Raw genomic sequence first — 24,508 nt, forward strand, 5'->3', positions numbered from 1 at the left:
GGAGAAATACCTTTGTCACCAGTTGTTTCATTTAGTATATGAATTCTTGCATTACGGCCAAAAACACAAGTTTCATAAGATCAAAGTGACTCCATCAGTTAAATTACTTTGTAACGCAATCCTCATTAAATAGTGTTTTCAGGTACATTATATTATACCCTGCATAAAACTCAAATCAAAGCAGAGCTACCCACTGTGGCCACCACCTGTGACAAGGGAGCAGACAAAAGTAGCTTTATTATATAATTTAGAATCATAACGATATCATCATATTCATTTAGCCACAGATTGAAATAAACTGTCAGTACGCTCAGAGTATAACAGGTGAGGGATGTCCTCCAGGGTTAAAATTTTTATTGCCATCATACAAAACACATAAAACATACAAAACTTGTTACATTAAAAAAAATTCAAGTTTTTTAGAAAGCCTCAGGGAAATGCTTGGCTTTAGATGCCTTTGGGCAAGTCCTTGTCTCAAAAGAAACCATCAGTATCTCCTCTGTCGTGGTGAGAAGATGGTGTTGGGGTTGCTGTCCCGTTCCCTCTCCTTCTCCCGCTCCCTCTGGCTGTTTGGAGAAAGGGCTTCCTCCAGCTTCTTGTCACTCTTGAAGAGATCTCTTCCTGTGCGCATGATATGCTCCTCAATCTTGCGGTGGCGCTTCATGTCTGACAATACTTTGTCCAGCCGAGCTTCCCTTTTAACAGAGGAGCGGGCAGAAGATCCTGGGAGACAACAGGCAAAAATCATTATTAAATAAAAGACAAAAAAGTCCAGATTATAAAGAGACAACACAAATAATTGATTGTGACATACCAGGAGTCCTGCGCCGGCTTAGGAAAGCATTTTTTGGAGTGGTTTGCATTTTCTCCTCATCAAAGTCAAACTCAGTTGGAGTTGGAGGCCTGAAAAAACAAAACGAAACATGACCAACCAAAAGCACTCGAACCAAACTCCTTAATCCTGAAATGACCAAAAAGAAAAGCAACACTGACTTGCGTTCCCTCTCCTGCCTCTCCCGTTCCTTGGCTGCCTCCTCCTCTTCGTCTCTTTCGGGCGAAGAGGTCTGTTCAGGCGTGGGGGGCCTTCTAGGAAGGGGCACAAAGTTCAATTCCAGCATATCTCCTTTAGCGAGGAGCTCATAGAGTCTTTTGATCTCTGCGGGAGGAGGCATCCAGTTTTTGGGGTCCTCCATTTCCTCGTCGCTGTACGGAAGCTCCCAGTCACCGTCCGCCTCTTCGGCTTTCTGTTTTCCATCTTCAGCCTCCACCCCTGCGTCTGCCTGAGATTCATCCTGCTGCGCCTCTCCTCCCACTACATCTGTGTTCCCATCTGAGAAAAAAAACGTACACAGTCAGTTTAAAATCTCTTTTAAAAACAATAATAAAGCGACATTTTATTGTGGATTAACCCTATACTGGGCTTTGATGTAGCTCCCCGCCTTCAATTTAGAGCTACATGCTTTTGTTCTGATTGGCTGCCCCTCAGAGGGTCTGAACTGCAGGTCCGTGTTGACGATGTGTGAGGCAACCACATAAGGAATACTGGCTTCCACTGACAGATCCATGTGTAGATTGTAGGCTGGACTTTTGAAGGGGATTACTTGTACATACACTGACCTCAATATGTGAAGGTTTAGCCATGTTTAATAGGAGCAATCAGCACTGCAAAAAGTACTGTATGTATGACAGAAAGCAATACACATAATAGGTCCAATTTAAACATCTTTCAGACACACTGCTTTGACTTCTCTGTGACAAGCTCTACGTAGGGACGGACTGATATGTCAACAGAACATCAACATCACACCCACTGATGGGCATCGGGGTGCAAATAGCAAAACTATTTGAAAATCAGTGGTGACATTTATTGATAGCAGGAGCTAACATTTCTCTCGTGTGTAATATATTCTCTGCAGCAAGTGATACAAAAGCCAAAAGACTTGAAGTGATCAAGTACATCAGGGCACAGAACAACACAGACTTTTCTAATGAAGGCTGGATCAGTTACTGAGCAATAGTGGCTTTACTGAATAGTTTCATAGAAACCATTTTTTAACTTATATATATATATATTTTTTAAATTAAAAGACCTCCAACTTTCTTAAAGTTCACAATTGGATTGATTCTAATATTAATATTTTGTATTGATTTTTTGTTTTCTTTAATAGATGGTTTTTGCATTTTATTGCTGTCTTTTAACCCTGAAAAACAGTTTGGATGACTAGGTTTTTTTGTTAAGTGCTCTAGATTGGATAATCTAGGTATAATGACGCAGGGTCATAAAGATACTTGATTTCTGTATTTTAAATATACATTTAAATATACATCCCCCATCATAAATCCAGTTGACTGCAGTCTATATAGCAATATAAGCAAATATTACAGTTAAAAACAGAAACATCAGCTTATATCTAGTCCCAGCAGTCTGTTTGCTTTTTCTTTTTAACTTACATACAAAGAACTGGCGCAGGGTGTACCACACTAATGCCAACTCCAGCACCACACCCACACCAGACCCTGGGTGAATAAGCATTTAAGAAAATGGGCGGATATTTGTCCTTGCTGATACTTCAGACTCACACTAGTTACCTGTACAGGACATGCTTGTCCACACTGAAGACTTTTACCCTGATAATGAAACTTCCTGTCTACTGTGCGTCCTTTCACTACACCTGCCCATGCATGTATCTTTACGCGTGTACTGTACCTGTATCCTCCTTGGCTGTTGCGTCGTCCTCCTCTGCCATCTCCGTATCCGGTTGCTTCGTGCTGTCCTCGTCCTCTTTGCCCTCTGCAGCTTCCTCTGAGTCCTTCATGTTCAGAACCTCTATGCCCTCTTTCAGTGAGGTGTCTGTGGCCTCAGCTTGCATGCTTCCTGCTGGTGAAGTTTCTCGCAACAGATCTGCTGAACAGAAGCCTGCCATTTAGATCTAGAAAACATTTTAGTGCAGCTGAAACTAACTTCGGGTATACACAACTGTGTAGATTAAGAGGATTTTTTAGAGGCTATAACTTTTAGCCGTAGCTGTTTACTTTTGTTAAAGGATAAGTGAACGTACAGTCAACTAAAACAAGCGGCTAGCTAACGTCAGGCCTAACCGCCAGCTATTTCTTAAACAGTAGTTAATCTGCTAATAACATACGTGCCTTAAATCGTCATTAACGGCTTCTTCCGGATCGGTGCTGCTGTGAAAGCGATTAAAACGTTGAGTCAAATACTTTTCCAGTAAAAACTCCCCATGAGAGTCACTAAGTATAACAAACGCTTATGCACAGACGTAAACATTGCGCCATTTTGGCTGTAGGGATCTGCCTGAGCCTCTGCACTGCCGGGGCGGGGGAGCTTCACCTCATCGCTGATACAACGTCATGTGGATAATCCACACTCACTGCGAGCGGACACTCCAGCAGTAGAGGGGAATGGTTTGGAGATCTACGCTCGACGCGACTTCCTGCACACTGCGCAAGCGCGAGCAGGTCTCCGGGCAGACAGAGCAAAATTTGTATTAGCTTCCTTTGCTTTTCTGTTCATGTTGTTCTTGTTGTTTTTAAAACGTACGTATATGTACGTTTGTGTAGCGTAAACCTGACAAATGTAATCAGAAAAGCCACAAATCACATTAATATGGACGCATGACGTAAAACAGGCGCCAGTATTTGTGCGAGTTCTGATTGGTTCAAAAAAAAAAATTCTGATTGGTTTACGGCCGCTTCCGGTTTCTGCGCTCTGCATTTGAAAAAGTGTTCGGTTAGTCGCTCAAGTTTTTAAGGGACGCGGTCGCCATTGTTAAAACCAAGCGTCCGAAATGTTGCTGGAAGGAAAATTTAGGGCATAACAAAGGTGTGGCTTGTCTCAGACATTCTCAAATAATATCGGTAAGCATATAGCAGGCTTTGGCTTTGTGACTATTATTAGCCAGTCGAGAAGCATCCGTTCTTTGGAGAAGTTATGACTGAGCTATCCAGCTTTAGCTTGTTATTAGCCGAGAGAGGCTTTCGTCAGTAAGGAAACACAGCTTATCAGGAGAGGTTTCATTTGAATGCCATGCGTTTTAATGCAGTGCTGTTATACACAAACTGTCATTTTCAAGCACGTTCGTGGCTAACTAGTTAGCTTATTATTAAACTTTATTCGGGCCTTTCTTTTTGGAAGCGCAATAATGGCGACGCGTGTGGCGGTATCAGATGGAGGAAACAAGAAGACATCCAGGGTCCGCGTAGCTGTTCGTCTGCGACCGTATATGAACAAAGAAGATGAGAAAAGCGAGGGACCGTGTGTAAGAGGCCTGGACTCTCAAAACCTGGAGATAATCAACTGGAGGAACGCCACAGAAACTGTTAAATACCAGTCAGTGCCTTCCTAATAATCTGTTATGTATATATGCATATCGGTAAAGATTTCAGTGATTGTCTAGCTTTAAATATTAAGAGAGCTGTGGTTGTTGTTATTGTTTTTAGCTTCGACGTTTTTCATGGTGAACAAACGACGCAGCAAGAAGTTTTCCTCTCATCAGTGAAGCCCATTCTGCCGCACATCTTTAACGGACAGAATGCCAGTGTGTTTGCTTATGGGCCAACAGGAGCTGGTATGTTGAAGCACAGTCTACAGGGTTTCAAGAAACGTGTATATTAGCTGTGCACATGCATTTATAAATTAAGCTGTTAAGACTTGTGAGAGGTCACAATGATTTTTATAGATATTTTGGCTCCTCAAAGACACCCTTTTCTAACTCTAGGCTTTTGCATCCTCTTTCACAGGTAAGACCCACACCATGCTGGGGAGTTCAGAGCAGCCAGGTGTGATTCCCCGAGCTGTTCGTGAGGTCTTCAAGCTGGTGAAAGCCAAGGATGCGAGTGATGGATGGGACTATAGCATTGGCATGTCGTATTTGGAAATTTACAATGAGAAGGTATGAATGGTTTAAGTAGAAAGAGCGTACGGTTATTTCTGGCTTTCTGTTCATGATTAAGCAAAGTAATGCAGCTGGTGGTCATTCAAGTTGAGGTGTTAGAAAACATTGTCTTTGCTCTTAAGAAGTGTGTTTCTGCATTTTATAGCATTATAGAGAGCTGGGGGGGGGGATTTGTGGTGGTTGTGTTCCTTTTTTTTTTTTTTTTTTTTTTTTTTTTTCCTAGATTTAAATGGATCAAATGAACCTTTGGTATTTACTTGTTCCAAAGGTTGTAAAATAGTTTCAAATGTCTCTAAACAGCTCAGGTATTGAATCTTGGTTACCTTAATTGACAGAACTCTATGAAATTCCCTGTTATATCACCTTAGGAAGCGAAACTCTGTTGTATAAAACTGACCACACTATAATGATTTTCTATCTTTTTTTTCAGCCCTGATTAAAACCCTGTATTGAAAATAAAATTGCCTTTATGTTCATTTTAAAAGTGGAAATATTTCCGTTTCCAATGGACACTTCTCTAGAAATGTTATTAATACCCTTAGAAGATTTTATGTTGACCAAAAGCTGACTCCCTTAATTCGGCAAATTTAAGCCAACAGTATTATTATGCAGATGGTGTATTCCAAACTAAGATGTTTTGGCACGTGCAGGGTAGCCTTGGCCCCACCCAGCAGAGCTGTATGTGAGAATGCAGATATCTGATGCAGTCGGATAGGATGTTAGCCAGCCTTTAACCTGCCAGCTCTCTAATAAAAACTCAGTGCATTGTCAGATTGGACAGCTCTTACCTGCTGTATTCATGCAGTTCCCTTTTGTAGACACCATCATACATCATACACATGTCGTAGTATGAAGCCTTTTGAAGCAGATTTATTTCCTGTTGCGCTACCTGTCAAAATGAACAAATGTGGAAAATATTTGAATCGGTTGACTTAAAATTTCATGTGTGAAAACATTTTCAGCCTACCCTTTCAGTTTCAGGTCACTGGCCCTCAGCATGATTTAATAAAACAAGGGGGCGCGCACAGCTTTTTAGCCTCCAGTCTTCTTGAATTTACTGAAAAACCTTCTAACTACATTTTCCACTGCATGGCCTCTGAACCTTTTAAATGTACCTTTTTTCTTTTAGTGTGCATCATTCATCAATTACCGCTTTCTTATTCTTGTTGTTCTGGTCCTTTCTCAGGTGCTTGATCTTCTGTCGCCAAACTCCCAGGATTTACCCATCAGAGAGGACAAAGACAAGAACATCCATATCCCTGGCCTGACACACATGAACATTAGCAAATTCGCAGATTTTGACAAACACTTTGTCCCTGCGACGCTCAACCGTACTACAGCTTCTACTAAGCTAAACCAGCGTTCCAGCCGCAGCCACGCTATCCTTCTCATTAAGGTTTGATGATCTTGGTGTAGTTTATTGAACTGTTTTATTTGTTAGTGTCAAATGGACAGCCAGACAGCATCTTAAGCAGGTCGTGGTCTCTGAGCAGTAGGCCAGGATTTGGTAGCTGGTGCTGAAATCAATTCTCTCTTGCAACAGTCCCACTAGCAACTTCTGTGCTTCCTGGGATTACTATGGGAGAGAAACACAAACTATTATCTGCTGTCCTTTTTCTTCATTTATTCTTTGTTTTTTCCCTTTGTTGTCATGTTTTCATAAAATGTAATCCTCGTATTTTTTTTTTTTTTTTCTCCTTTCACCCCATGACTCTTCACCACCTCCTCGTTTTTCCTGCCTGACTTCTGTGTCGCTGCTGCTTTTCCATTCTTAATCTCTGCAATGATACAGGTTGTACGGACTCAGCAGCAACTTCCCCACAGACAACAGACAGGCAAACTGTACTTGGTCGATTTGGCTGGCTCAGAGGACAACCGCCGCACCGGCAACCAGGGCATCCGCCTGAAGGAGAGTGGTGCCATCAACCTGTCTCTCTTCACACTCAGCAAAGTTGTTGACTCTCTAAACTCGGGCACTTCGGTGCGCGTGCCGTACAGGGACAGTAAACTAACACGGCTTCTGCAGGACTCTCTGGGGGGCTCGGCACACTCCGTCATGATCACCAATATTGCACCAGAGTACAAATATTATTTTGACACCTTCAGTGCACTCAACTTTGCGGCCAAATCCAAGCTCATTGTGAACAAGCCCTTCACCCGCGAAACTGTGGCTGTGGTGCCAGGTGAGAAAAGCACTCACTTTTTTCAGTTAGGGGCCACTAGAGTATAAAAAGGCATTTTATTGGGAAACAGGAAGAGCCAAAGGCCAACAGGGGGCACCCATGTCACATCCGAGAGGATGGTGACGGCTGTCTCAGAGACAGTAAACGGCTGTCTCTGGGTCAGATGGATGTTTGTCTTTTTTGTTTTTTGTAAAACTGGTGCTCCACTTGCATTTTTGCTGTTCTGATGTTGTCTTTCCTACTGCACTCTCTCAAAGATGTTCCTCATGTTTACCTGCTGCGGCTGGCTTTAATTCAAGCACTGCAATGCAGCTTTGACTGATGCTGTGCCATTTTTGTCTGAGTTGCTTTACACTCTAGAGAGCCCCCACAGACACCGTTGTTACACTGCACTGAATACTAAACTGTTAATTTTCCATCTGCCGTCGTCTCCAGTGAAGCGGTCCAGAGAGGAACGAGAGACAGGGGGGTCTGGCACTGAGCCACAGAAGAAGAAGCATAAAGAGGAGAAGAAATCCGAACACGATGCCTCACCCTCTACACGTAACCACAGGTTATAGACCACACAGACTGATTATTTGTTTGGTTTGTATTATGATGTCTGACTGACGTGAGAGGCTTTGTGACGGAGAAAGATGCTGTTGTGTGTAGGTCTGTCTGGAATCCTGTAAACATGACTTTTTGATACCTGACTTGTTTCAAATCGTACTGTCTGCCCTGTTTTTCAGCCTCTTTGTCTAATATGATTTGTTTGTCTGCCCCTTTAGTTCATCAGACCAGTCACTGATGGATAGACTAATAGCTTTGGAGAAGAGAACGATGAGCTCCCAGGACAAAGAGAGACTGGCCATGCTTAAAGAGATCAAGGTGAAAATGCACATCTAGTTTGTCCACATGGCTGACTTGAAGAATGCTCTGTTTAGTTTAGAGTTGCTCTAAGCAGTGGTATCGAGAGGACAGTGAGACAGCATCTTAAGCAGGTCGTGGTCTCTGAACAGTAGGCCAGGATTTGGTAGCTGGTGCTGAAACTAATTCTCTCTTGCAACAGTCCCACTAGCAACACCTGGGCTTTGTGGGATTACTATGGGAGAGATACAAATCATCATCTGCTGTCCCTTTTTATAAATTGACATCTTCATGCATGCATACATGGAAATATCAAGTTGGAAAGGCTGTAACGTTGGCCGCCCTTTTCTGCCCAGTCAATATTTAATTGCTGTACTTGGTCTCTTTTGTTATGCTTCTTTGTTTTTGTTGTTGTTGTTGTTGTTGTTTTGTGCAGGAGCTCAAAGAGAAGCAGAGGGAGCTTGAGAGCAAGGCCATGCTATTCAGTCAGTTGGCTGGAGAAAAGTCGATTACAGGACAAGAGCCCGACTTCGAGAACAAGACAACTGCCCTGCGGAGAAAACAGTCAGATGCCACAAAACCCAATAAACAGCAGGCTGTGGTCCAACCGCTGCAAGGTCTGTTAGAAATCCTAGAGCAGATGATCGTACTGTAACTAAGTGAATTTCCATAGATTGTTTGCCTCATGAAGAAATTACTACAGTGTTAAAGACTATAGAGGTATCACACACTGCTGACCTTGACTGAGGACTCACTAAATTCTTTGAGTGCTTCACTAAAGATTAGTGACTCGCTAATTCTGTCATGTTGATTCACTGCGGCTATTGGTGGGCTGCAATGTGATGCAAAAGCTCAATCTACAATACTGGAGCCAGAGAAGGTATCAAATGATGATGAGAGAGAATTATTTTTACAACCCTCAGCAACACTGAGAGTGAGCCAGAGAACCTTTCTTAGTGCCTCCTGCATGCATTTTTCTTTAAAATGGTTCAAGTGATAAAAATTTGACTTTAATTTTAAAATGCAGTTGTTGGTTTGTTTGTTTTTTATATGCAGTAAGAATATTTGTCTTAGATCCTGTCCTAATGCAATGTCTTCCTGTTTCCTGCCCCTCAGTGTCCCAGCGCCAGCCCCTTCAGCAGCTTCTTGTGGTCAAAAAGCAGTCTGTATGCATCAAGAAGAAAGAGGAGACGTATTCAGACCTGATTGAGGTCAGCAACTGAGCCTTGACTGTGCTGTGCTTAACTTGACACATCTGCAGAGTTGCAAGCATCAGATACAAGCTGACAACGTGCATTAGCTTCAATGTGTTTATCTGACTCGACAGATGCAGAAAGGGTCTCAAATTTGTTTGGTTAAAATTGCCTTCCTCTCCCAACCAGTGGAGAGACGTTCAGATTTAAAGTAGATTGCTTGTGTTGTCTGATAGCAAAAATGTTTTAACGGCTTGGTTGTATATCTGTGCATTTATATTTCTTTTCTTGTCCTATCAGTCACCAGGTGGTAAAGAGAACAACACAAAGAGTGCTTGGGAGTCCCAGCTTGACCAGTCGATGGTGGATCAGTCCAAGCAGAAAATCCTGCAAATTCTGAACACAGGCTGCCTCAAAGAGCTGAAAAGTCTGCAGCAGATCGGTGACAAGAAGGCGAAGCTCATTCTGGGCTGGAGGGAGATCCACGGTCACTTCGCAAAGGTTGGAAAACAAACCTTATTTACTGTAGCTTCTATAATATAAATACATGCACATACTATATGATTGCTATTCTGCAGGTGGAAGACCTGATACAAGTTGAGGGGATGACGGAAAAGAGATTTTCCTCCTTCATGAAGGTAAGCTAGGTTCTTGCTGTCATTGTAAGTGGTTATCTTCTGCCACTCTGCTTTTTGGTGGGTTGCTTCAGGTTCTTAGAAGCACCTCTAAAACCCTCCAAAATAAAAGCATTCCCATCAGCTGATTTTGAGGTAGCAGGGGTTGACAAACCTGCTAAAACTTGAGTATGATCACTTTTAGCTTAGCAGCAGACGCTTTGATTGTAGTAATAAAGTATTACTGACAGTAAGGCTGTGCAACTAATGGAGTTTTACTGTGATTTACAATTCTGTCCTCATCAATTATTAAAATGGGATAATTTAGATGGAGATTATTGTACTGCATTCTGTTTCAGTGATTTTGCTTTAATTTTGCACGCTCCCTGTGGCGAGCTAGGTTAAATGGCAACTTCATTAGACTTTATTAATGTGTTAAACATTAAATAAAAATCAGGTTTGGTTACAAAAACACGTTTTCTGCTCCTAATATTAACCAAAATAAATATAATCCTTCCATAACTAAGCATCTGATTGATATTCTGCTTCTCTTGGTTTGTATTCATTGTTCTTTTCTTCTATTTGCAGGCAAACATTGTGAGTGCCATGGGGAAATGATTTTTTTCTTCTTTTTTAATACAAGTCATGTACATACTTTACTTTTTATCTGAAGCCACCCCATTTTTCTTTCTTTTTTTTTTAAATGCTTGTTGTCATCGTGTTTATGTAATGTCTGCTGTGTCCAGCTGGTGGCGTGTCCTTTTTTTAATAAACCTCCCATATCACGTTATTGGATGCTTGTGTATTTATTTGACGTCGGTAAATAAATGTTATGGTCACCTTCGCCTGAGCTCCAGTGTCTCCTACCCTGATCTATGCGAGCTGACGCTCCACCGCCGTATCACGGTTTCTTTGTGTGAACACATAATTAGGCTAATTAGCATCGCACAGACAGCAGGTCACAGTTTAACACCGGCGGTAGGTGGATGCTATAAACCACCGCCCCCTACAGCACATCTCTCACACACACACCTTTTCTCTTCCTCCACAGCACGTACTCTGGTTGATTTCACTTTTCGTTACACGCACACACACCCCTCCTCTCTGAACCACCCTGATATCCAGGAGACTCCATCCATCCCAGCTCACTGCGCTGGCGCAAGGCTACACCAGCCCCACCGCTTTCTGTTTTTTCCCTCCCTCAGCTTTCACTGGACATAAATCATATGATCGGGCTTTTAAACGGAGCACGTCTAGAAACCCTCTGCGCTCTGGAGATGTTTGGTCACGTCTGACAGTTTTGTTTTTTCCCCACCTGGGAGTGAGGTTACCACGATGCACAATCCAGCGACGTGATGACGACGAGGCAAGCGCTGGATTAAAAAAGAAAGGGACGGAAACAAAGGTCAGTTTGATTAGTTTTCCCTTTGATGGATTGATGGGTGCGAGATACACAAATGGCTGTTTATGTATTCCAGTCATTTCCTGTGAATCCAGTGCATGTGTTTTTCCTGCTTATCGGTGCAGTTTAGCAGCGCACATCCACTGAATCCAACCCATCAGCGGCAGGCTAATTAACGAGCAGCCTCCCTCCCTCCCTGTTGGCCTCTATCCGAGTTTTCTCCCCCCTTTGTCCTCAGCCTTTTTACCGCTGTGTCCTCTAGCTATTGTTCTGCGTCCGGCAAAACCGGCCACCATATGTCGGTGAGCGGTTGTGTACACACGGTGAAATAAAGCTATGTACACACCTGCACGGAGACCGAGGCAGGAAAGCCGTCTCCATCTGCCATACCTGTTTTTTTCCGCTCCTCCTTTTTGTTGACCTGCTTTTTGTTACCTGAGAAAGCGAGTCTTGGAGGCCTTATTTACAGTTGTGTTTTGCTCATCCATCCCTCAGCAGCTGTGAGCAGTGATCAAACGTGAGATGTCATCTGACGTTCAAAAGGGGATTATAAAGAGGCTTATGGGTGATATTGAGCCCACATCCACTCTGAAATCTGCTGAAACGGGATGTGTTTATGAAAACTGCTAGTTAGAAATCCCCTGCCAGCCATATAAATATTTCATTTCAGGGAGGCAGCGCTGCTCCCCAGCATCTGCAAACTGATTCAAACAAGTAGAGTTTTACTAAATAAACTGTAGGCAAACAACCCAACCACAAATGACCTAAAAGAGATTAAACGGTGCGTTTAATCTCTTTTAGGTCATTTGTGGCTCATTTGATACTATGCCCTACTTTCCTATAGCTGCTTTCTGTTGGGTTGAGACTGTGACCAAGAACTCAACATCTATAGACTTGCTATTATTTTGCTGTCCTCCAATAGCAAAAATTGGTCTAAATATTTGATTAAAAAATAGTTTAAATAGAAGAAAAGATTTATCTCTTGCTCCATCTGTCTGCCCTCTTCTCCACTGCAGTGATTTTTGCACAATCCCTAAGCAGATGGGAAGGAACAGTTTTTGTTTATGAATGTGTTTAAAACCACTTTCTGGCCCCAGGTGTAACTACAGACGTGCAGGACCGGACCACGAACACGGGCTTCTCTTTCTGTCAGCATGGCTGTGAACATGATGCCCGCCCCCGGCCTTTGGCCTGTGGAAGAACAACCATCGCTTCTGGACCAAGACGGCTCCCTGTCGAGCCAGGCCCCCGTCTCTGAGCTGTGCCTGCCAGTCAGAGGCGAAGAGCTCATCCACAGCTGCAGCAGCAGCCCGGCTGGCACCAGGCCCGCCCGCAGCAAATCCAAAGGAGAGCTCGTCATAGTCATCAACGAGAAGCTGAAGAACGGTGAGTGACTTGAGTTTGACCTCATAGCCAGGCAGCGGGTGGGGAGGGAGGCAGGGTCGGGCAGCTGCTTAGTCAGCTCGCTGGGGGAAAGTCAAATTCCTGCGCGTGGATGAACTCCCGGGAGAGCACGGGAGGCGTGCGAGCACTGGCGTTTTACCTCTTTGTCCTCTTCATCCTTCACACGCAGGTAACGGGATCCACTCAGTGTCCGAGGAGAAGAGCACCTCTCCAGTCGTCTCCTCTCCTCCGAGAAGGCAGCACTCCATCTCTTACCCTCATCACGGCAAGACCAGGAAGGGGAGCAGGGCGAGCTCCATCGGCTACACCGCCTTCTCGCCCAGGCCGTCGCTTTCTCGCCACTCCAGCATCGCCACCAACCCACCATTGGACCGCTCCAAAGTCAAAGACTACCTCCTCCTCTCCGTGCTGGCCTGCTTCTGCCCAGTCTGGCCCATCAACATTGTTGGATTTGTCTACTCCATCATGGTGAGAGCAGGATTTGTGTGTGTGTGTTTGGTTTTTGGAGTTTATTCTTTTTAATCACGCTGATGCTAACAGACGCTTTGATCTTCTCCCTCAGTCCAAGAACAGTCTGGAGCAGGGAAATCTGGACGGCGCCGTGCGTCTGGGACGCGTGGCCAAGATGCTCTCCATGGTCTCACTAGTAGGAGGGACGATCATTATCATCGCCTGCATTGTCAACCTGGCCAGTGAGTGTCCCAAATCTGACCTTTAAACCCCCCCTAACCTCTCCTTTTTAACCTCCTGTGTTGCTGAGCCGCTTCTTTCCTGCGAACTCTCCTCTCGTCTCGTGAATTACTGAAGGATGTGTCGCAGCTTCCACAACCTGCTGTTGTCACCGTTTATCCCATCATACTAGCATAATATATTCAGCTCTGTTGGCACAGTCTGACCTTAATCACTGATATTATTACTATCTGTGTTTGCACAGTAGAGCGCTAGCCCCAACGCCTGCACGTGGCTTTATACACTGCAGCACTTTAGCCTTTAGAAACCATGTCGCCGCTGCACAGAGATCAGAACATATTAAGCCCTCCCGAAGCAGACGCAGATCTACATTTTCTGACGTGTTCCTCCATGTTTGCACGGGTGGCCTACAGCTGTAACCGACCGCATGCCTCGGTTTTGCCGTGTGTGTATCTGTAGAGTGACGTGTGTAGTCCACTGTCTTGTTTTCACGCCTTGCCCTCTCTGCTTGTACAAAATGTGAAGCCTTGTTGATTCTGTACCACATGTATAACCACTGTATGCCCAGCTCGTGAGCTGCTGACCGGCTCGGGAGCTGGACAAATGTGCTTTTTATTGTACGTTTGCAAATAAAAAGGATTCTGATAACAGATCAGTGATTATTTCAGTGACTCGCAAAGAAAGGGACCAGCCTCTGTCTTATTTTTTGTTTTGCTGTTCTTCTACATTTAGACACGTGCAGTTTAGTCATTCTCAATCATGCCTTTTCACTTCAGATTACACTTATTTCTGCTTTATTTCTGAGCGTGCCCATTTGCAGCCTTGTGGGTCTTATTAAGCCAAGAGATGTGCTAATTAGCTCAATGACTGGAAGAACAACTGTAGACTCAACTTCAACTTGAGTTGAAGAGCGCTGGGATTTGGCAATCCTTGTTTTTTCTTCTTCTCTCATTATGTAACTGTCCTCTGTGGTCTGTGAAAGTTTATACATCCATATGAAGTTGCAGAATATAAAGCTCTGACTAATACGCTTCCTTTTCTTTTTTTAGTAAATGTGAAACCCTGAGTTTCATCCCAGGATGAAACCGGATAAGGCAACAGACCGTCTGGCCCCGCACCTGCACCACCATCTTTACCTGCCTAGTCATTACCTGGATGTGTGACAAATGTGCCCCACACCCCCTTGCCCCCCACCTCCCCGCGATATACAGCGCTTACTTATATTTCTGTAATCGATATAAATCCCCCTCCTGCCCCCCTGTTTTCTTTTCTTTTCTTCTTTGCTAATGGAAGAGAATAAAATATGCAAATGCTGCTACTCTAAATCTGGGGAGGGTGTGAGGGGAGGGGTCCATGGGACGTTAGATTGGAGAGAAGGGAACAGACAGACTTTAATCAGTCCCTTCGTATTCCGGCCAACACGTTTGGAATGATTTCCAACACAGAGACACTCGAACTCTTGAAGAGATCTCATCACAAGCCTCCAAACTGGTGGACTAGAGCGCAGCGGAGGGATCGCCTCTCAACTTCCCAACAAAAAATGACCTCTCTGGTTAAATCCCCCTCAAACGCACAGAGAGGCTCCGGGATTTTGTGTTGCGCACATGAACTCACACGCGCAGCAGAGAGGAAACCCTTTGAATCCCAGTTATGTCCTCTTGTTTCAGACTGTCTCTTGCTCCGTGGCTCAAAATGACTCCATGATATCTTGTGTTTGAGCGTACGGGCCGACTAAAAGGAGGATGAAAGCGGGGCTTACCAAGCCGTGGGTGCTAAAACGGAAAAGGGGATTACGGAGGCACAGTCGACACAGCGAGGAGGAAATATGTGCCAAATAAAAGAATTTCGAGCAAGGGGATAAAAAAAAAAGTTTCTTGCTTTGCAAAGACCTCACTTCTCACCAGTTGATGTGGAGGGAAGCATCGAGATGTGCTTTCGCTCTGTGCAACTATACTGTGTATCTGCTCGACACCTGCAACCACTGTGAGCTGGAGAAAGGAGGGAAAAAGTCACGCTGTAGTGATTAAAGCTTAAACAAAACAAAACACACAGACTTTACAGGGAAGTCAGTGATGCCGCACCATCTGTCTTTTGATAATCTTTGTAAGGGATTGATTTTGAAACTCTGGAAGTGCTGCGCCGCAGCGGAGCGGCAGCTGTAAGGCAGTGCGGGCATCACTATTTGGTTAACAAATTAAATAGCTTGTGATTGTTTAGTCAAAGATGCGGCTGTAGCCTCAGGTAGCCCGAGCTTTGAAAGCAGACAGATTGTTCTTATATTATACTTTAAAAAAAAGAAAAAGAAATAAAATACCCTCCGTAGTTGATTCCCACCTGGATGAGTCAGCACCTTTTCGTTGTAGGTGTTTGTGAAACACTAGATCAGACATGGGTGGGGGCTCTGAAGTAGCAGTGTCGTAGCATTTTAGTGTGAAGAACATCATTTTAAAAGCCGGGTTTGTTATCGTTGTTCTAATATCTCCTGTGTATCCTTCGCTAACCTCTAATCTTTATCTACTTGTGGTTTTCACTGTGATTTAATCGATAAAGTGACTAAAAACTTTATTTTGCTGTGTCCCAGATTTTCCAATGCCGCGACTTCAAGGGTCTCATCATGAGTTCTGGCCCTGCAGATAGTTTTCTATCGAGACAACTGCGGCATATATATACAAACCATCCCCGCCCCCCTTTGTTAATAATGTAAATTTACTGATTGTAATCTACAGTTGATGTACTCTGCAGATATTGTGCTAATCCTCCAGTGGATATGAGTTACCTTTACGTAATTAAGATCTGATGTAGGCGCTGAAGCTGTTGGATACCCTCCAGACAGCCACTGTATTCCCACCAGGCTTCTATGATCTTTGTGGTTATTGGCATGTTCTGTTTTCTTTTTGTTTATTTATTGATTTTTTGTAATGTATGATGATGGAAGTTTCAAATTGCAAAGATAAGCTGACACTTGGAATATTATACTTCTGCAGCACATTTATAATAAAGACACAATGCATGTGACCTGTTTTCAGTGTTGCTTTGGAGGGATAAACAGCATCAGCGGCTGTGCAGAATAAAGGCGGCGTCAAAAGTGAGTGAAAGGAGAGCTAAGCCGTTAAGGAGAGACTGTGTTTTTGCATCAGTGGAGTTAAAAAAAAGGGGAAAGGAGTGTAGTTGGGGTGGAGGGTGGGGGAAGCGTTGGTGTAGTCCTCAGTGCCGTGATGGCGTGTAAGCTGCTGGGATGGAGAGCGCCTGCTGTTGTCAGGCAGCAGAGTGCAAAGACAGCAGGAAGAGCAAAATGCTGAAGGCAGAGGCCTCGAGCCAGAAGGAAACACTGCACTGCATGACCGCCAGTAGAGCGAACATAAGCCTCAGATGACTTCAATGAAATCAAAGCAAAAAATTTCCTTCATTATTTCCTCCTGAGGTTTGTTTTTTTAACACTCTTTAAGAAGTGGTTACTAGCTTTCTTCTTCAAAAATCATTCATGAACAAGAACAGCAACTGGGCCAGTGTCTTGAAATATTAAGACAGTATGCTGCTCTTTTTTAGCTCCAGATTTTTGGTTCTCACTCTGCTGGATTAGCTTTGCATGACTCAGAGTTCAGGCACTGCTCTGCTTTCAGCTGCTCTCACTTTAAGGGCCACCCTTCCTTCATGTCAAGTTTCTTCTGATGGACTGCCCCATGCAAACAGAGGCAGCTGGATGGTGCTGCTGTGCTCAGAGACAGAGTTGTGTGCCTGAGATGAATGTATTGAGGATATCTGCTCTCTGTGTAGCAGGGTGGTAATGACTTGTCGGACTAAATCGAGTCTAGAGGAGCCTGAAGTCTGAGCTTTTGGCTCGCGGGGATTGCTTACGCATTCGCTGATCTCATTATGTGAAACTTTGGCCATATTTAATATGAGCATCCAAAAGTAGGAATTGCTTTATAGCTCCTCTTCTGTAACACAGTCCAATTTTAGGGTGAAGTGCAGTTCAAAAGTCTTGAGACATCCTTAATTTATTTATATGTTGCTAGAAAAATGGGAACTAGGCGTAGCAATTCATAGAAACATGCACACATGAATGAAAATACAGTATATAAATATAAATACAGTACAAAACAAATAGTCTATGATTCTAACAAGCTTGAAAGTGAATATTTGGTAATGACAGCCTTTATTCTTCAACACAGTCTGAACTCTCTTAGCTTTGTTATCATTTCTTTAAGTCATCTTCAGGAATAGTTCTCCAGGCTTCTTGAAGGACATTCAAAGCTCTTCTTTGGATGTTGGCTGTCTTTTGCTCTGTTGAAGTCCAGGCTCATCTATCCAGGTATGCTTTTACTGCATTGGAAGTGTGTTTATGATCATTGTTATGCTTAAAAACGAAGTTTTTACCAATCTTATTATACAAAATACAAGGCAAGCTCACCAACAACACTGGCTGAAATGTAGCTCCAAACCAAGGCAGAACCTCCACCATGTTTTACGGAGGACTGTAGACACGTCATGTTGTACCTCTTTCCTGACCTCTCTAAGCAATACTGACTTGTTCGTGATTTCCGGTGCAATTCTTGTACACTCGGGTATACTTCAGCCTTTTCTCCCCGTTTCCCTTCCATAAGAAAGGCTTATTGACAGCCACTCTTCCACTGAGATCTGATGAAGCTTCATTAAACAGTATATGGATCAACTAAAGGGCAAGATGCATCTCTCAGGTCCCGTATCAAGTATTTGCTCTTGGTACGGGACCTACATACAACATACAAGAGAATTAGGATTAGGATTTTTCCCTTAAGAACATGACTTTCAGATACTGTTCATCTGCTGTAGACAGTTTTGTAGACAGGCCAGGGCTGTCTGTAGACAGCTGCTGCTCCTTCTTTTGTCCTCCACTTGTCCAGTTTCCTCAAGTTTTTTAAGGACACACTGTACACACTGCTGACGTTTGCCAGGTTTTCAGCCAACAGCTCCTTGGAATCACCTTGTTGGGGCAAAAAGTATAATTTTATTTTTGTGAAACCGTGTTAACCTTGGAATTTTTCATAGATTCAGCCAATGAAGTTGGAACAAACAATGTGTTTTTGTGACAAGCTTTTTAAAACAGGTTCTTCTAATTTGTCTGTTATGTGTAGACACAACACTGGTTCATCCCTTGAGTAAGCCTCCTTTATTATTCCTGACTGATTAATAGGTCAGCATTAAGCGTTTAACTGACATTTCTAATTGCATTAAGTCATTTGGTAAGGAGTGAGACTTTAAAGTCAGAAAAACACCCCCAAAGCTCTCAGTGCTGCTGAGTACATTTATACTGGTTAGAAATGTAGCAGGTGCTAGCATGGTAACAACTGGTAAATAAATTAGCACTAAACATTTACTTGAAACCAGTGGTGATGTCATCAGTTTAAACCAAAATTCCCTGCATTTATTTTCCCATCTTACTTCTAATCTGGAACATGAGCTGCTTTAGAGAAAAAGTTCTGACAGCCACAGTGTCCTGCTGTGTGCTGCAGGTCACTGAACAAATTGTGCTTCAGTTCTGGTGAGTGAAATTATTTTATCTTAGTCTGTTACTTACTGTAGCACCAATTAAACTAGCACCGGTTAGCCGATCTGCGTGGCTATGCGTTGCGTTTGAAACTCTTTAAAGAGTCCAAAGAAAAATGCTGATGTGTTTCATTGATATACTGCAGCAGAATTCCTTCATAATTTTGTAAAAAATCATCAGGATCAACCAATAAATCCAGGTGTAGTACAGAATGTAGTACCCTAACAGTTTGATTGGTGTAACATCTCCGAAGATTTGTGTCCCACCCACTAATTTGAAAGTAATCCACGCACAAAACACTAAAACCTACATTTGTTGTGTAAATTATATATAAAAATATAAACCCAGATGTTGCAAAAGTGGTTTCAAAATATTATTTTAAAATACAAAATCGCTCTTCTGGCATTTTTCTACTTTTTGAATTTGAACTTTTATGCCAATTTAAAAAAAAAAATGTAAATGTACTTTTTAAGTTTTGAGTTTTTTTATTTATTTAATAACAACTGAAACGAGGTAGATTCTAAAAGTTAAGTCTTATCTGAACTTGAGGATTCAGTATCTTTGACTTAAATGTCAAAAATGTATTTAAAAAACTGTTGTAAAATCTACTTTTTCAGGTTGCTCACTAATTTGTGTAATTATTTTAAAACATTGTTTACATTTGCTTTCATTCTGGTCTCGAAACAAGTTTCTTCTTTTATCTCTGTAAATTATAAGCCCACTCTGTTGCTATCTCTCCCATGCAAGCGATATTCCAGCTATTGACCTTGACAGGAAAATGTATTTTTTGACTTGCAAAAGTGTGCAGGATAATAAAGGTGCCAGCATGTCCTGCATTGATAACATGTTTTCCTGTTCTGTCCTTGGTGTGAATGCAGGACACAACAGTATCTACATACAAATGTAAGCTTCCAGTGAAGAAAATGCTCTGTTGTAATAATAAACTTAAAAAAAATATGTTATGCACATAAAGTAAACATGGCAAAGTTTCTGCAATACTTTCAAAAATAGTCTTACTGTGCCCCAAAAGGGGAAAAAAACCCCAACGTTAACAAAAACAGCTTTCACAACATTTGACAACAGCAAATTCAAACCCACCAGCGTGATTTCTCTGACAGTTAAAGGTACTTTCCTGTGTACTCAGCTAATTTTAGTATGTCTACAGTACAGTAACAGTTCAAAAGGGGATCAGTGTACCAGACATAGTCGCATCCAGATGCAGTAAGTGGGTCATGGATTATGCAGCTGGGTCAAACAAACACTGCGGCCGTGAGTCAGTTTGGCAGCGGCTGGATGCATCGTGATCGTCCTGTCAGTCTGCATCGCAGAAGCAGCATAATGAGATCTACTGACCTGCGGCGACGCTGTTCTCTTAGTGCCCGCTTAATGTGCAGAGAGAACTGGGGCCGCAAAATAGCCACTGTGAGTGGGAATTAACGCTCGGAGACGGATTGCTGTGGATCTTTTTTTAGAGAAACTGTTGACGGCTCCGCCGCAGGAATGTTGTCTTGTCACGGCTGGGGTGGAAAAAAGCCGAGGTGTTACAGCAAGAACCTGTGACACTCAGTCAGAATCTAATTTTATTATTTACACTTGGAGAGAGATCGAGAGAGTTACAGCGTGTTTCCTTTGCTTAGATATTTGTTATTTCCCTGAAGGCTGAACTAATTATTAATTCAGCTCATTAACAGTGAATAATTTGTCAGGAAGTGCTGCGCGGCGCCGACCTTCACAATAAGACGCATGAATTATTGATTGTATATTTTCGTCAACATGTGTCACATATGTTCAGATAACACGTCCTCAGTGCAACAGAGGGCAGCACAACCTGCTTTCAGTCTGCATCACCTGTGATCATGTGGAGGAGAGTATCTTTGAACCTGACTGTGTCACCATAGCAACTAATGCTGCCTGGTCCAGAGCAGGTAATGTTTGCAGTTTAGAATCAGCTGGAAGCGACACACTTTTACTGTGTTACAAAAGGCCCAAGGAGGTTTTTCCCGCTTAAGGAATACAACATGCAACCTGCTGAGCATGTGTTACTAATGCTGCAGTGTAAAATATGACTCGTGGTCACAGGAAATCACAGCACACGTTCGGAAAACAAAAATATTTTTATGCTTGAAGTCTCGTTTTCACTGCTGGAGTTGAAAGGAGTAGAACACAGATTAGTAAATGAATCAGTCCATTTGTAGGATGTCTATCAGTAAGATCATTGAATCAGTACAAATAATCTGACTTTTTCCACACTTCCATCACTGGACAGTCAGATCTGAGCAGACTGATGTTTAAATACGTCACTTATAAAGTTTCAGAGCACTAATGTGCAGCTCCGTGTCACATTACTGTTTCCCGAGTGGGAAACATCAACAGTTTTCTTACTTTGTTTCCTTTTGCCATTTTACTTGTATAGCTGTTTCTCTGACTGAAGCAGGCGACGCTCAGTTTGGTCCACCTTCCTGCCGTTTGTGCAGCAAGAGATTCAAAGTGCCCTTTTATGTGAGCGTGCACTGAGCCTGAAGCTGGAAGCCCTGAATTAACGACAAAGGTTGATAACCACTGTCATGTTGACCGTTATTTCTGACAGAGCGTTTAGGTTTTGCTGAGCCAGCTAATGTAAAGAAAGCCTGGATATGCTGAGCGTAGTGCTTGCCTGCCTGATAGATATCACCAAGAAACTCCCCAAATCATCAAGATGTTATGTTTTGTTTAGTGTTTGTGCAGTAAAATAAACACATTTAACTGTTATTTTAGGCTTTTTTGTGCATTCTGAACAAAATAAAACATTTTATGGAAGCAAAATAGTCAAAAATCTCAAAATTAGCCGATGCATGAAAAACTGTATTTAACTTCTTGCTCTGAGCCTGGTGAAAAGGCAGTTTTTTTGAAACGTCATTTGTACTGATTCCCATTTGAAGCCCTTTGTTTATATTTTGCATGGACAGTTTTATCATCTTTAAAGCAAAAACCATCTCCAAAGTTTTCCATGAGCAAGCATGAGAAGATGAGAGAAGCTGGAATTGATTAAATCCGTGCAGTTCCACTCTTGAACTGGGTTATCATTGAGTACTTTTATAATATTCACACAAATGCTTCTTAATAGAAACTGGGAGCTTCAGGCCCTTGTGTGGCCCATTATTACCGTACGGCACTGCTGCCACACATCCAGCATCCCCCTGCTGTAACTGCACCCTCTGAATTTTCATCACAATCCCAGCTAGATGGCAGTAATGCACCCATAATGGCTCTGTAATGGAAACTGCTCATCATTGTGAAAAGTGCACGAGGAGTGTTGTCCTCCTTTGCAGGAAAATCACCAAAAATATATATTCTTGAACAAATCTTAGTTTGCTTGCACCGTCGGAGATAATTTTCATCCTTACCCACTTTTATTTTCAGCAGCTTCTTTGCAGTTTCCTAATAAAAAGCATTAGTGTTATGATACAAGCACACAGCCCTTTCAGAGGACCACACAGCAGCTCTCATATTGCATTATGTGTGCTCTGCTGGCACTAATCCCCACAGACAGGACACAATCTGGGTTTGGCTAATACACTCAATTTTAAAGGAGTTTCCTTATGCAAACATAATTTACATTTGTTATTTTCACATTTTTGTACAGTTTTTTTATTGAGTTTAATTCCTCTTTCTATCGACTCGCTAAATGCCACTGTGGTGTTTTACACCTGGTGGCTGCTTCATTTAGATGTTATTTGTGGAGCCTCTGTTAACTGCTGATCATTTGCTTTTAATTAAACCTCTTTATCACCAGGAGAGGCTTCGTTTCGCCTCACAGATGTTTAAAACTTTAATGTCCTCAAATGCTCCTCCACTTTTGTTTTTTGTTTTGTCCTTACAGTAATCTCAGTTTTGATCTCAAAACCAGCAGTCCAATTTTCTTTCTTGCAGCTTCGGCAAAAATAGGAGATTTGATTTTTTTTTCTTTTCTTTTCTATGAGCTGCAAAAACTTGCTCATGTTTTTCTTACAGCTGGAAAATGCCTGTTTATAGAAACTATTTTAAATAACTTGACGCCACCAGAACAGAGTGATGATAGCTTTAAAAGTACTTTGCTACATTTGTAGAGAATAGATGGTAAAATTTGATTATTTTAAGGCTTATATGGGGTTACATTAGCTTGTGAATATGGCAATGTGGAGAAAATCGTGAGCCACACTCTATTTAAATGTATATTTTGCTAGAAAAATGGACCCCAGGCTTCCTGAAGGACATTGAATGCTCTTCTTTGGATGTTGGCTGACTTTTGTCCTGTTCTCACTGCACCTCACTGCCTCTGGGGAGGCCAATCCGTCACTGATAGTGCTCCACTGTTTTTTCTATTCAGGTATTCTTTCACTGCCTCGGCAGTGTGTTTGGGATCATTGTGATGCTGAAAAATTAAGCTGATGCCAAGCCTATGTTTTCCAGATGTTACCACATGTTGGATCAAAAGCTGATGGTACTTTTCTGAATTCATAATTCCACAAATTTTGACAGTCACTGTTGTACATCTTTTCTTACCACCTCTACAAACTGATGAAGATTTGAACCAAGGATTTCATCATCTCCATCAGACCCGTTGCCACTGACTTTCAGCCTTAGACCTGCCGTTTGTCGTCCACTTGTCAGTTTTCCTCACATTTTTAAGGACACGCTGCACACCATGCTGAGACATGCTAGGGTTTTGTCTAATAGCTCCTGGAGAACACAAAAAGTATTATTTTATACCTGTTATCTGTGTTACCAGTATTATGTTTGAGATTTTTCATAGACTCAACTAAAGAGACAAGAATGCACAATGCCCGCTAGTAACAGATCATTTTAAATTGGTTGTCTGTTATGAGTAGGCACAGCACTGGTTCATCTCTTGAGCTGGGTGCCGTTTTTATGCTTAAATGATTCTTGGGTCAGTGTTAAGTGACTTTAAGTGAAAAAACAAGAAGAAGACTTGTTCAATACAATATGGAAATTAGTAGGTCACTGTTTAGTGTAAATCCTTCCTGATTGTGTCCCTGCTGTTAGAGGAAAGTGACTTATGAAAATCATTTAAATCTAAAATCACATTATACAAAGTGTATTAGACTTTTTACCGTGTTACCTGTATTTGCAATAGTAGAATCACCAAAATAAAGCCATTTTATTTCCTGTAATCACAGAGCAGTGATGGTGTTGACGTGCGAGCAGATCCAGGAACAAACAGTGACTAAGATGAAACCGTGGCAGCCTTATCTCATTTCACAAAGAGCTTCTTTCTCGCTCAGGCTACTGGAGAAAATGCACAGTAATCACAAACTGCACAGCTGCTGGCAGCTTCACGTGTTTCTCTGAAGCCTTTTTTCCCAGTTATTATCTGGAATGAACTTCTGTCTCACTGCCCGTAATGCTGAGTCAGTCAGCTAGCTCACGTCAACACTCAGGGCGTCCTGCCCACACAAACTCGGGTACACAAGGTATAAAAAGGAAGTCTCAATGCTAGGCTCTCACCTGCCTGTCAAATGGAACAAGTGAAACATTCAATAAGTCATGATGATACTGTAAACTAATTTGATCTGGATGAGAAGAAATGCTTCAAAATCTTATTTATTATCTTTCTTCATCCGATAAGTGAATAAAATAAAAGTCCACCCAGATCTGACAGAGGGATGGAAATAATTCAGAAGTTTAAAGGATAAGATGCCTTTCATTAAATTTGTAAAGAACATGCAGAGACAGGCAGAAGCTTTTTGAGGCCAGTGA

The 24,508-nt window shown here is 42.4% G+C and overlaps 3 protein-coding genes across 5 annotated transcripts; 2 read left to right on the forward strand and 1 right to left on the reverse strand.

Moving 5' to 3' along the window:
• Nucleotides 1-339: 339 nt before the first annotated feature.
• pagr1 (PAXIP1 associated glutamate-rich protein 1) lies at nucleotides 340-3,565 on the reverse strand. Its single transcript, XM_080873943.1, has 5 exons — nucleotides 3,148-3,565; nucleotides 2,708-2,902; nucleotides 994-1,330; nucleotides 815-903; nucleotides 340-723 (listed from the first exon to the last, which is right to left on the reverse strand). The coding sequence occupies exons 2-5, from the start codon at nucleotides 2,868-2,870 to the stop codon at nucleotides 488-490; spliced, it is 825 nt and encodes a 274-aa protein (XP_080730069.1). The 5' UTR covers nucleotides 2,871-2,902; nucleotides 3,148-3,565; the 3' UTR covers nucleotides 340-487.
• A 155-nt stretch (nucleotides 3,566-3,720) lies between these two features.
• kif22 (kinesin family member 22) lies at nucleotides 3,721-10,539 on the forward strand. Of its 2 annotated transcripts, none has more exons than XM_080873937.1 (13): nucleotides 3,721-3,841; nucleotides 4,154-4,348; nucleotides 4,459-4,586; nucleotides 4,759-4,910; nucleotides 6,100-6,309; nucleotides 6,706-7,096; nucleotides 7,532-7,649; nucleotides 7,864-7,963; nucleotides 8,379-8,559; nucleotides 9,059-9,153; nucleotides 9,436-9,636; nucleotides 9,714-9,773; nucleotides 10,338-10,539. In XM_080873937.1, exons 2-13 carry the CDS (start codon nucleotides 4,161-4,163, stop codon nucleotides 10,365-10,367), a joined length of 1,854 nt encoding a protein of 617 aa, XP_080730063.1. In that variant the 5' UTR covers nucleotides 3,721-3,841; nucleotides 4,154-4,160; the 3' UTR covers nucleotides 10,368-10,539. The 2 variants fall into 2 exon arrangements, with proteins under 2 accessions (XP_080730063.1, XP_080730062.1); XM_080873936.1 differs by having other exon boundaries at nucleotides 3,728-3,876.
• A 116-nt stretch (nucleotides 10,540-10,655) lies between these two features.
• Nucleotides 10,656-16,241, forward strand: prrt2 (proline-rich transmembrane protein 2). Of its 2 annotated transcripts, XM_080873945.1 has the most exons (5): nucleotides 10,656-11,154; nucleotides 12,249-12,537; nucleotides 12,725-13,023; nucleotides 13,118-13,247; nucleotides 14,295-16,241. In XM_080873945.1, the coding sequence occupies exons 2-5, from the start codon at nucleotides 12,306-12,308 to the stop codon at nucleotides 14,309-14,311; spliced, it is 678 nt and encodes a 225-aa protein (XP_080730071.1). In that variant the 5' UTR covers nucleotides 10,656-11,154; nucleotides 12,249-12,305; the 3' UTR covers nucleotides 14,312-16,241. The 2 variants fall into 2 exon arrangements, with proteins under 2 accessions (XP_080730071.1, XP_080730070.1); XM_080873944.1 differs by lacking the exon at nucleotides 14,295-16,241 and having other exon boundaries at nucleotides 13,118-14,244.
• Nucleotides 16,242-24,508: the final 8,267 nt, after the last annotated feature.

Source organism: Rhamphochromis sp. 'chilingali' (genome assembly GCF_963969265.1).
Source record: "Rhamphochromis sp. 'chilingali' genome assembly, chromosome: 22".
NCBI classification, from domain to species: domain Eukaryota; kingdom Metazoa; phylum Chordata; class Actinopteri; order Cichliformes; family Cichlidae; genus Rhamphochromis; species Rhamphochromis sp. 'chilingali'.

Coding starts and splice junctions, on each gene's coding strand:
- pagr1 (XM_080873943.1), bottom strand. CDS start 2,870: ATGCAAGCTGAGGCCACAGACACCTCACTGAAAGAGGGCATAGAGGTT. Junction 1,331..2,707: donor AACAGCCAAGGAGGATACAG/GTACAGTACACG, acceptor TTTTTTTCTCAG/ATGGGAACACAGATGTAGTG. Junction 904..993: donor AGGCAGGAGAGGGAACGCAA/GTCAGTGTTGCT, acceptor TTGTTTTTTCAG/GCCTCCAACTCCAACTGAGT.
- kif22 (XM_080873937.1), top strand. CDS start 4,161: ATGGCGACGCGTGTGGCGGTATCAGATGGAGGAAACAAGAAGACATCC. Junction 4,587..4,758: donor TTATGGGCCAACAGGAGCTG/GTATGTTGAAGC, acceptor CCTCTTTCACAG/GTAAGACCCACACCATGCTG. Junction 7,964..8,378: donor CCATGCTTAAAGAGATCAAG/GTGAAAATGCAC, acceptor TGTTTTGTGCAG/GAGCTCAAAGAGAAGCAGAG.
- prrt2 (XM_080873944.1), top strand. CDS start 12,306: ATGGCTGTGAACATGATGCCCGCCCCCGGCCTTTGGCCTGTGGAAGAA. Junction 12,538..12,724: donor CAACGAGAAGCTGAAGAACG/GTGAGTGACTTG, acceptor CTTCACACGCAG/GTAACGGGATCCACTCAGTG. Junction 13,024..13,117: donor GATTTGTCTACTCCATCATG/GTGAGAGCAGGA, acceptor CTTCTCCCTCAG/TCCAAGAACAGTCTGGAGCA.